At 40.4% G+C, this 12,203-nt stretch overlaps 1 protein-coding gene across 2 annotated transcripts in view; it reads right to left on the bottom strand.

The window, feature by feature from the left end:
- Window positions 1-4,076: 4,076 nt before the first annotated feature.
- gli1 (GLI family zinc finger 1) overlaps window positions 4,077-12,203 on the bottom strand; it is a 48,805-nt gene continuing 40,678 nt past the window's right edge. The window contains exons 6-13 of one of the 2 annotated variants that reach the window (XM_017408904.3): window positions 11,887-12,055; window positions 11,616-11,723; window positions 11,204-11,347; window positions 10,816-10,965; window positions 10,494-10,658; window positions 9,944-10,186; window positions 9,518-9,818; window positions 4,077-9,344 (exon numbers count right to left, since the gene is read on the bottom strand). In XM_017408904.3, coding sequence (XP_017264393.1) covers window positions 6,802-9,344; window positions 9,518-9,818; window positions 9,944-10,186; window positions 10,494-10,658; window positions 10,816-10,965; window positions 11,204-11,347; window positions 11,616-11,723; window positions 11,887-12,055 — 3,823 coding nt within the window. In that variant the 3' untranslated portion in view covers window positions 4,077-6,801. The remainder of the gene's footprint in view (window positions 9,345-9,517; window positions 9,819-9,943; window positions 10,187-10,493; window positions 10,659-10,815; window positions 10,966-11,203; window positions 11,348-11,615; window positions 11,724-11,886; window positions 12,056-12,203) is intronic. The other variant, XM_017408905.3, reaches the window with a different exon arrangement.

Here is a 12,203-nt window from a genome sequence, read left to right as displayed (position 1 = left end):
AAACACATATAAGTCTATTTGGACACTTTTTTTTTCTTTTGGTGTGTTTTTGTTGAATTTATCTTTTAAAAAAAAAAAAAAAAAAAAATTGGCTTAATTTTTAGGGGAATCCCGAAAAGGCTGTTCCTGTTTCTTCCATGCAGCAGGGAAAACATGACTTACTCCCATGTGTTCTTGGAACTATGATCGATTAATCAAACAAAATGATCGTTTTTACTCGGGTAATAACTTGGAGAAATGTTCTGTTAGGGTTGTTTGGAATACATGTTTTTTTTTTTAATTATAAGTGATCAAAAAGAGTTTCTTTATTCCCACAACTTTCAGCAAATTAACCAAAATAAGAGCCCATCTGCTCCAAAGGTGGCTGCAGGTTAATGAGGACAGGTATGTGCCCCTCCCGCCCTGTTTTACATGTTTTATAGCTTGACTGTTATGCATGTCGCACCTGCGCTGAAGTACCCCGGAGTGGACCCCGTCCTGCGCCCCATTCACACTGGATGACAGCAGGAAGTGAAGCATTGACAGCGCTTTGTGTTGCAACATGGACCGTAATCTGTTTTGCAATTGAAAAAAAAAAAAAGCACCCGATGTAAACCTGTAAACAGGACCCCCACTTTGGCTTTCCTTGCGTCCCACCTTCCAGAAAGCTTTTTTTTCCCTTCTTTTTCACGGTGCATAATGGATGCTGTGGGGAGTAAACAAACAGGGATCTGATTCTGTGACACAGATTAGGAAAGTTGAGGTGAGAGAAATGAAAAGCTGACTGTTTACAAGAGAATTCACCAAAGAAAAGTTAATCCAACTAAGCTCAAAGTTAGTTAGAAGTTTCTGAATCAGAGACAAAATGGCAGAAAATCACTTTAAATAGATCTTTTTAAAAAAAAAAAAAAAAAGAAAGAAATGCATCACTCAAAAATTTGTATATAAAGATCTTGATTTTTTTCCTCCCACTATATACATTAGACAACACGTCTCCCCTCACCTATTAGCTCAGGACAAAAACTAGAAGCCGTAGCCCCTGTGCTTAGTCTGTAGTTGTGTTTGCTGGGGGTTTGTCCTTTAATGGATTCTGGAAGAGAAAGCATCCTGAAGGTGGGGAGGGAGCAGAGGGACAGAGGGGTCATCCTGGTCCTTTGTGACCGTAGGAGAGGAGGTGGATGAGGCAATAAACTTTGCTACAGAAGGAGGTTACAGAGGTGCAGAGGTGCAACGAAGGTCCTGGGAGCTGCTTTTCAAAGCTATCTTTATGCACACAATAGAAGAAAGGTAACTGCTGTACAGTTTGGCTAATGTGCTCCTTTTTTTTTTACACCTATAGACACAAATGACAGCTTGTTACTTGGTGCTGAAAAGTCAAAGCAACCGGTTTCTCAGCTCTATTTATAAGTGCTATAAGAGCCTTCTGCACTCTGATTAACTTTACTGCTGAAGCCACCAGTTTATTGGATATAAGCCTATATGTTTATAGTAAACATGACTTTACAGTTGCAGAATATAAGAGTGCAGCAGTGCTGTTAAGTTGTCTGCTGTCTGTTTAAAAAGACATAGTCTCTAGAGAGAGAGAGAGAGTATGTCAGAGGAAGCAGCCCTACTGAGGTTTTGTCCCGGTTTGTGGTCTAGGGGGTTCAAAGCTTCTTCCATGGGGAGGAGAGCCCTTACACGGCATATTAAGCAGGAGTTAATTATATGCCAACCTAAGCGACAAAGGGAAAGCAAAGCCTCCCCCTGAATGACCAGTCAAGAAAAGAGAAAAAGTCATTATGTTGCCCACTTCTTTGCATTTGAAAAACTCTGTTCTTATTTTGGCATTTCCATTTGTTACACTAGAAGAGGGGATCGCAATGAAGACATGTGGCGACACTAAACCTTCGCATTAGTTTAACTTAAAAATGTATTATATAAAAACAAACATAGGACAGATTTTTATTCTTAGTTAGTGCTGTTTTAATGGACAAAGGCGTGAGCCTGAAGTATTAAACTGCATGTTCTCAAAATGTTCTTTTAGAGTAAAAACAAGTATGAAACCTCACTGTGATTTTGTTTATTTATATTCATGTGTCATACACGGTTCCAGTTTAAATAAACAGATCAGTGGAACAAGCTAACCTCTGTCTCAGGTCCTACAAAAATACTGATAAAAAAATAATGTAAATGGTCTTTTTTTCAACCTGAGACAAATCAGCGTTTCAATTTTCAGTTTGGAACTTGTCTGAAATGTGCATGTGAACATGTTTAAAATTTAATATGCAGTGAGCAGGTTTGCTGTCCTTTGAAGTAAAAAGATGGAAAAAATTAAAGTAAAGTGTTTGCTATGTGGGCCTTTTTACATGAGCCTCCTGTTAGTATTCATCTGTGACTACATGTATGTTTCTTAAGATTTAAAGTTGGCTTCACATGATTTTTCTCCACCATTTTACAGGCATCAAGTTACCCTGCACAGAAATGTTTATTTACATAACCAGAAATCACTAAGAAACAAAAACACAAATAGCACATAAAAGTTAACCATCATTTCTTCAAAAAGCAGAACTTAGATCTAATTTAGTTTGTGCATCTCAAAAAGTGGAATGTTTTCACATGTGCAGACCAGTTTCTATGGTCTGAAAAACTCAAATCAATACAATTTAAAAAAGTGACCTTTTTCATTTTACAGGCTGTGTGGCCTAGCATTGATAACATTAGCTGCTTCTTGCTTTTATTTTCTCAAATGTGTGTATTCTACACCTCCGTACAAGAAAAAGTAAATCATAGCGAACCGTTTTTTTTTGTTGTTGTCTTTATTTTGCCAGCTTGGCCATTCCTTTAAGCTCCCATTTCTTTGTGGAAACTGAGCTATTGTTTCAAATCACAAATGTGGATATGGCAGATTGCAAATCAGTAGTCCGTCAGGAAAACTTCCCCCTGCCTCGGAGCAAATGAGTCAGCTTTAACGTCTTTGCCAGGCTGTAGTGGCTGCCGTGAGTCTTTTTGTGCCATGCCACAACACCACAATGCCAGTAGAGTTTAAGCACACTAGGGCCCCTGAACCAAAAACAAGCCAACGCTGTAGAAAGAAAAGGTAGTGACAAGATTTTTTTTTAAAGTCAACTAAAGTCGACTGTTGTAAATCTGCTTTAAAAGCTCACTTAAACACAAGGAAATATCATCAGTAGCAAACAGTAAAAACTTGTGAGTTGCGATTTTCTATATCAGGCAGAATGGCACAAATTTCTAACATGTAGACGTATTTACATGTAAAACTGACATCTTCATATCTCCTGTTATTAGTTCACCAAGTGGTTCAGGGTGTTAAAACATATACTAAGCTGGTTCAGCTAAAAATGGCAACGCTGCAAGTTCAGATTGTATTTTCTGTTGCTATAGTGACCAAGATTTCATTGCAGCTTTTGCATTTACAAGTGTTATAAGATTAATTTAGACTGGATTTATATTTAAATGCTATTAATATGTATTACATTTTAGTTAACCATAGTTGTGTTTAATGCATCAGGTAATGAACTAATGTTATAGCTTCAATAAATTATACAGCAGGTATTTTCATGGAGCAGGGATAAATTATTGGGTCTTAATAGGAGAAGTAACAAGGTACAAGGTTATGAATAATTAATATCTTACCTGCTGCAGATAGCTTCAAGTGGACTCAGTTTGGAGACCGAATTAAAAACTGACCAAACTGTTCAGAGCAGATTGTTGCTGTTTTAAAACAACTCTAATCTAAAAAAAATTACAGTTCATCCATCCATCCGTTCATCCATCTGGGATGTTCAAACTGTTATTTAAAAAAGGGCAAGGTAATAACTGTTCACGATCTGTCTACAGAATCCCACTTCAAAAGGTCTGAACTTTCACTTTAAGTACAGACTTTTCTCCAACTGAGGGTAAAAAGTCATCCCTCTATTGGAGATTTGATAACAGCCTTTGTTTAGCCAAGTCTGTATAATGTAGGCCAAAATGGAACAAATAAACTTGACATCATTTGAAATAACAAAGAAAGATTGGGCACCACTTTTATAAATGTTTATTAATTTTTTGCCTGTTCTCCAACCTCTAAGCCTAATTTTCCTTTCACTCCTTCATATGTTCATTCAAAGTCCAGACTGTGGTTGATTTTTTTTTTTTTTTTTTTACAAGACAGGTTAGTGTAGTTTTTCTTTCTTACAGCATTCAGCAACCCACAGTGCAAATCCTCACTGACCACAGAGAGCCTGTCCAGGCACTGATGTCATGAAGAACAGCCACTTTTAATGCTCATCCACTTCTTCTTGGCAGCTCACAGCAGCCCATAACAGGCTGCTGTGAGGTCTACTTCTTATTCATAACAAAGGGGTTTTCCAATTAATTCATGGAACTAAAATAAAGGAGCAAACAGAAAACTGCCTTCTATTTGTCTAAACACTGGATAACATTTAAGGTGAGATCATGCAAAATCACCACTGTTTAGCAACTTTCAAAGGTGATGGCCTTGTAGAGAGAGAATACAACTTTCATTTCACCATCTGTGGTGAAAAAAAAAAAGCATGCTCTTTCACGGCTGTACTGCACTCTACAGGACATAACGAGTTACTGCACATAGGAGCCTTTTGCAGCAACAATAGGCACTATGAATTTGTTCTTAAGAGGTATTTCTTTTAATTACATGTGTGTAAAACAATTTTTCTACAGCAACTCAGGACAACAGACCAAGCAAATAATAGCAAACATTCTGCAACTGTTCCAAACAGTATGTTTATTTTTTTAAATGGTAAAATATAACGTATAAAAATGTAAAACATTGTACACAAAATGAAACACTTCACTTTTATCTAATATAGTTATTGCTCCTAATATAGCTTTTGTTGCTAAAAGGTGATATGCTTTTGCCAGCAAAAAAAGTCAGAATAAAGGATGACAGTTACAAAACACACTCACACACAGACGGTAACATTCATAAGGTTCATTAATATATATATATAAAGATTTTGTACAAAACATCTCATACATTCTAAACAACAGCACTAACAATTCATGTTGGTTTACTTATTTCTAGTGTTAGTGTTATAATACTCTATCTGTGCATCTTTTCCTCAGTAACTCTATGTCTTTGGTAGGTTTTGCATTTGTTCCAAAATAAAGACATGCTCGTTTGTGCTGATGCTTGGCAAACACTGAAGTGACAATACTGTGTTTTGCTGAAAAGTCATGTGACATACTTTAGCAACACTTTAATAAGGCTCCCACTGAGCATAGTCAGGCTCAGACGCGTTCTTGAGTATCTGTCTAAAAATACTTGGTAAATTCTTTATTGTCATCAAAATGAGGTTCATGTGAGTAGTTGAAGGAGACAGAGATCTTTACAACCAGTGCTGTCGTCAGTGCAAAGCCACTGTATAAAATGAGTTCTCCTACAAAAAGCTGCAGCTTACTTCCTGGGACACAGCTCTACTGTTGCACAATGTGCCTCTCTGTACCTATAATACACATTTTACTACAATGTGGTAACAAATTCAGTCATTTAAACCCCCTCAATTAAATTAGAATGAATTTTCCATATAATTTGTCTTTGGGATTAAAGGGTAAAGGGTAACAAATTGTCTTATAAATGTATCTCAGATTTTAAAACACAGGAAGCTATTGTATGTTACCAGTTAGATTGCATTCAACAATTGTCTTCAGTTGAGTCCTGAATGTGTTATAGGATGAGTTAATTATCAGTAAGGCAGTATGTTTGCATGTATTATACAGGTTGCCAAATGCACATAATTGTTGATGCGTATCATGCCAATAATTATTGAGCTTTGCTCATTATATGTACCTTAAAAAGGTGAGGCAAACACAACAGAAAAACTAAGTAAACAGCTGTTTTTAGAAACACTTAAAGTAAACATGTGGAGTGCAAACTCTCTGTCTGGAAAGGCAATTATAACATACATGTTATGTGAACACCAAAGATTCAAAACAAGTCCTGAGTGTCTGTGTGAGCACATATGCTGCAATACAACGTGTGACTGACTGCTTTACACTGGTGCATATGTAGAAATACTGATATGCTGTCTGTACAGATTGTGTTAAGAAAGGGGAAATCCCAAGCAACATAAAGGAATATTTACTAGCCCAGAGAAATATTTATCAATCACTAAAAGCATAGCTTTTTCATTTGTTTCACTAAAACACTGAGCTTCAAGCAGACTATCAAAAGACATAACTACTCAATGTCTCATTGTCAGACACGTTTTGTGTGTATATATATATATATATATATATATATATATATATACATATGTATATAAACACACATACATCCTTCTTTTCTTCACTGTTGCCTGTTTGTGACTAGAATATATGTTCAAAATAAGTTCAGCATCATCATTTCAAATTTCAAATCAGGTATTCCAGTACAAATGCACAGAAAACCGTACCAAGGCAGCAGGAAAAAGATGCAGAATGGGAGATAAGTGGGCACCTTTGGTTTTAAGGCTTTTTTGATGGCAAATTGCATAATTTTAAAATTGTGAGGAGATTGTATTAGGAGCTTTGTCTCAATTTGCATCAAAAACATGGTTTGTGATGTTATTATTTTTTCCCTTACTATGGGTCTTCAGCAAACAATAGACCCCTTTATAGTTCAGCATATTGGCAGGTTGGGTTTTATACATAAAGGCATTATTTAAGGCTTTAGGTAACATTAATGTTGATGCATTTTATGAAATGTTTCAGTTTTTGCAATACAAGAGAAAGTACTCTAAGTGACATAATGTGTGTTTTAAAACCCAAGAGACCAAAGAGTAATTCTTGCCTAAACATGCTTAGCTGCTCAAGAGTCCTCTAAGACAAAGTGTTAAGGTACTTATTCTCCCCAGCCAGTGAGGTAAGCATGGATGTCATGTCACCCACAGCCATGTTGGTCAGGCCAGAGCCTGGAGCAAGGCTGATAGAAGTCTGTGGAGTGGTGAGGCGGGAGGAGGCCTGGGAAGTAGATCCCAAATGTTCCTGAAGGGGATTGTTGACCGGACTAAACGAGGAAGAATTGGCATCATCGATAATGGATGTAAAGTCTATGCGAGCATTTTCCAAGTCTAGGTTTTCTAAGGCATTTGAAACAGGACCAGACTCAGGGTAGGGAGCCAACGGGGCTGATTTTGTATCTCCTGTTGGGTCCAGGCCTGATCCAATATTGTTCTGCTGGTTAAGGCAAGGCCCGTTCTGGGGGTCCATGTGTTTCTCCATACCCATATTTATCTGACCCGAGTAGTACATGTTGTTGTTGTTGTTGGAGGGAGAGAACATCTCATTTTGAGGATGCTGGACTGGAGGAAGTCGAATCCCTCGTCTCGGGCTAGAAGTGGAGTGGACAGGGCTGAGGTGGGGTGAGCTGCTAATATAGCTTCCTCCTACTTGTGACAGACTGTTTTGACGGCTGAGAGGCTTTCGTCCCTGAGGGGGCCTGGGTACCACCATTTCCTGATTATAACAAGAACCCTGGAGACCTGCTAGATGCTGGGCTTTAGGTGCAACTGAGATGGACCCTTGACTGTGGGCACCAGGGCTCATGACCAGATTCTGGTCAGGATAGGAGGGATAAGCCTGTCTGGTGTAAAGGTTCTGATTCTGGTGCTCTGGACTGTGTTGCATAATTGCCGTCTGAGCACTCAGATCCATATTGTCAGAAACTGGAGTTGCTTTAATTCCACTTTGTGGCTGTTCTTGTTGCTGCTCCCACATGAGTGCTTGCTGGGACTGCACATAATTCCTCACCATCATCTCTTTCACCTGCATCATTGGAGTTTCTGACCTCTGGCCATCAGACAGCGTAGAGCCGGCACAGCCCAAGTTTACCCCACCTCCACCAGAGAAACAGTTTTGATTTGGCCTTTGAAAGTCACAGCTGGGATGGCTGGAGCTCCTCATTACTCCCTGGCCCATCTGTTGAGGGTAACCCTGTGCTTGTTGCAGAAGCATTTGTTGCTGATGGACCTTAGAACTTTGACAGGAACCTCCTCCACCCATACCAGGTTGGAACTGCTGCTCAGGCTTGATAATGAGTTTGTGAGTTCCATCAGTATTATTGTAGAGACCTGTCTGACTGCTGAAGTGGGCTTGTGTCTGTTGAGGCTGCAGACTTGCGTCTGAATACTGCATTGATCGCTGGTTCTGAAAAGAATGGCTGGAAGTTTGCATTTGGTTGTGAGTGTCATTCCAAGGTCCTCCAGAGTTTCCCCCCTGGCCTAGATTGGGGTAATGTGGGCCTGAAGGACTAAGTTGACAGGTGCTCATACTGTACTCAGCCTGCTGGAGAAGTGTATTTGACATACCCTCTTGCTGAGTAGGCCTTGCCTGGTCCAGTGAGTTGCCATTAGCCCTGGAAATGACCTCTCCTCCGTGGCCTTGGTAGGACTGCTGTATGTAACCAGGATCTGGGCACCCAAGCGAATTGTGTCTCGGAGACATCTGGTTTGTAAGAGGACCCCCACCTCCAATGCTCTGATTCTGTTGCTGGTAGCTCATTAAGTTTCTTTCTCCAGGAGTAATCATCATGGAACGATCCCTTGTATCAACAGGGGTGAGATGGGGCTCCAAACCCATGGCTTCCATCATGACATTCTCTGTAATGCTAGGTGGACGCGGAGAGTACAAGTGGCGAGCAAGACTAATGTCAGAGCCGTGGTGTTGCAGTGCATTTCTCCGGCCCATCATGGCTACGTTATTAAGGCTGTTGAAGCGTTTAGAAAGAGCTTGTGAATCTGCTACTGATCTTACCGGATCACTGGCTCGCCTGAAGTTGTTGCCTGGAGCTTGGTGAGGGTAGATAACACCAGTACCATATTCTGTGTTAACACTGTGCCTTCGAGGACCACCTTGCTGCAGGAAAGGAGGCAGGTGTTGCCCTTGGTATTCACTTAAAAGCCCACCTCTTCGGACTGGTGTGCCTGACTGCTCCATATTAGGTAAAGGAGTAGGTGGTGGCCCACCAGTGGCTGCGGCATATTTGGCCTTTAGTTTGTAGTGCTGAGCAGGTGTTAAATTAGGAAGACCTGGCAACCCTCCTCCAGAACATGGAGCCCCTCTGCGGTTGCTCTCAGGTGAGAGGGGTTCTCCCCCAGCTTGTTCTGGACTCAGAAGATGGCATCCTCCCCCTGCCGTTCCTCCCATTTGTGAGACCTCACTGGAGCGACGGCTCGATGGGTAAGGGGACGCCATAGAAGAACGGCGGCTCACAGTGTACGCAGAGCTTAAGCTGCTTGTTCCACTCCCTCTCCTGTCGTTAGTAGAACTGGTTCCACCTCCAAGCTCATGGTTAGACAGCTCCATAACACGACGATTAGAGAGAAGTAGAGAAGGTGCACACATGCCCATGTTTTCTCCTGAACCTAAAAAGAAACATCCAATGGAAAATTAATTATTCAGTACAAATATTCAATTAATTTTCATATCTCTTTTTTTGTCTTTAACAATCCCTAAGATTTTAATGAGTCATATGACAAAGACGTTCTAACAATATATTGTACCACAAAGGCTGTATTTATTTCATCACAATATTCACCAGGAATGGCTGGAAGCTTGCTGCTGGCACAGCGGCCAGGAGGGGTTGGCCTACGAATTTGTTTCAACTTGTCAATCTTCAGGTTCTCCAGCCTCTTCAGAGCTTGTGCAGACATTCCTATAGTTCCTGGCTCACCTCCTCCTCCTCCACCTGCAACTCCATCTTCTAATGCAGTGAGATCATCCAAGCTGCCTGCTGCATTGAGGTTCATTTCCACACCGCTGTCGTTGTTGTTGGTGCTCCCCAAAGGAGAACGTTCACTACTGCAGGACGACTGATCGCCGGGGCTCGGCTGGGACTTCTGAAACAAGACGGAAAAGACACAGACAGTTCGACGTCACGTTTTACAATTCAGAATGAGACATAAAATTAAGTTTATATGGTTTGTTATTGACTTAAAAGTTTTTCATCAATTTTCTTATTCACCAGAGTGGTCTCAGGGGCCAAGAGTTTGCAGTCTTCCCTGCGTGTCTCCTCTTTCTCCAGCAGCAGCTCAGAGTTTGGGCCTCCAGGGGTCATAGCTGAGCCAGGGGGTCGAGGGCCTGTGTCTCCACGATGCTTTTTGGTAATATGAGCCTCAGGGCCATGTACCGTCTTTACGTGCTTACGTAGAGAGCTCGGATCGGTGTATCGTTTAGTGCAACCGGGTATCTTACAAACATAAGGTTTCTGTAAAAGAGCAGACATCTCTCAGCCCACACAAAACTTGTTTCTACTATTTTACTGCTGACAGCATCACTTCTAGGTAACATCTGATCATGCCTCAACATTTAAAGACACTGTTATTGTTTGCTATACAGTAGAAAGAAATAACCTTTGGACATTTTATTTTTATTTAAATAAATTTAATCAGTGACACAAAATCGTGAAAGCAAAATATTCATTACAATACTCATTATAATACTCATTTAGTAGTCACAGTCTTGTCCAGTTTTCTTTTCTTTTTTTTTTCTTTTATTGGTGTGCACAATAGTACCTCATTGGAATGAGTTCGGTTCTGATGTTTGGCTCTGTCTGAAGCATTGGAGAAGGCTTTGTTGCAGCCCTCGTGTTCACACACGTACGGTTTCTCCCCGGTGTGAGAACGTAGGTGGGTCTTTAAGTTTTCCAGGCGAGAGTAGGCCTTATTACAGCCTTCAAACTGTACATGAGGACAAACAGCAAATAAAACATAGCTTTATTTAACTCTGTTGGCTAAAAGACCTGTGTGCCGGGCAAAGAATTAATGCTCATGAAACATTGTGTCATTTACTGTCTCCATTTTAAACAAAGTTCAAATATATAATAAACAAGCTCACAGTGCACTTGTGTGGCTTCTCTCCTGTGTGTCTTCGCATGTGAACCACGAGCATGTACTGGGCTTTGAAAGGTCTCTGTTCTCGAGAGCACTCCTGCCAGTGACACACAAACTCCTTCTTCTCTCCATGGATGTGCTCATTGTTGATGTGCTGAATAGACAGATAAATAAGAAAAAATGTCATTGAAAAAAATGAAAGTCTATAGATGGCTGAAAAAAGACCAAGTGTGGCCCATCTAATGTGATAATATTAAATTATAAATTCAGGGATCAGATGAGGAACCCCTGACTCAGTCACAATCAGTGTGTGCATTCGGCAGTTTTCAAATGGATAAACCGCTTATATGCTTGTGCCTTTGAATGGAATAGATTGTTTTTGTTTGTTTTACATGAACTAGCTGGTCTTGTGTGTCAAACTCCTTGTTGCAGCTCTCCCAGCGACAGTTGGTCTCATAGATGGCCTCTGGCTCAGGCTTCCCGTCCTCCTTGTCCAAGTCGTCTCTGCCATCCAGTAGCCCCATCAGATGATCCTGCTAAAACATATGTGTTGGAAAAAAAAACATTCAAGTTAGCCTGAGTTTATTCTGTGCGTTCATTCTAACACTAAGTTTACCTTATCATACATTTACACATTTTATCCAGACATGATGGAAGTTACTGACCACCTACGGCTTCATGAACACAGACTGCAAAGTGCAGCATGATCTTACTGATCTTCAATCTGTTTTTCCTTTGACATGTGGCACGTGGCACGAGTGCACTTGACAATTTTAAATGAAAGTATTATTAGTAATACTCCACCTGAGTGCCAGTGGAAGAAGGACTGGCAACATCTGCCTCTGACCTCTCCTCCAGGCTCTTCACATTCAAGCTGTCCATCACTCCTCCCAGCCCCGGTTCGGTTTTCAGCTGCAAAACAAAAAACAACTGATGGCATCAGGTTTTTTTTTTTTTTTCAATCTATTTCTGTGTAATAATGTTATTAGTGAATACCAACAATTGCAATCAGAAGCTTCATTGACACTGCATTTAGTTTGAATAATTTGTGATGCGAGTAAGAGAGCCATCTCACGTGTCCGTGTTTGGGTGGAGCCTGCAGCCGAGGATTGTGGGGCGGTAAACGGGACGCTTGGCAGGGAGCTGGGGTGCGGCCACCCAAAGGTGTACCCCCAGTTCCTCCATACATGGACCCTTGTTGTCTTGAGTGGCAGTTTACATTGCTGGAATAACTCAGCGATGGACTGTGGAGTAAAAGACATATAGACTGAATAAGAACAAAAACCTCAAATTAACGTTAAACTTAAAAAATAGCACACTTTCAAAGTGTGCTATTTTTTAAATTTTACTTCATTTTATATTACTTTCGTCACTAATTTAAAATTTATTACA

Source organism: Kryptolebias marmoratus, linkage group LG4, assembly GCF_001649575.2.
Source record: "Kryptolebias marmoratus isolate JLee-2015 linkage group LG4, ASM164957v2, whole genome shotgun sequence".
Lineage (NCBI taxonomy): Eukaryota > Metazoa > Chordata > Actinopteri > Cyprinodontiformes > Rivulidae > Kryptolebias > Kryptolebias marmoratus.
Note: the sequence above shows the minus strand (reverse complement) of the source record. Positions and strands in the feature narration are given on the sequence as shown.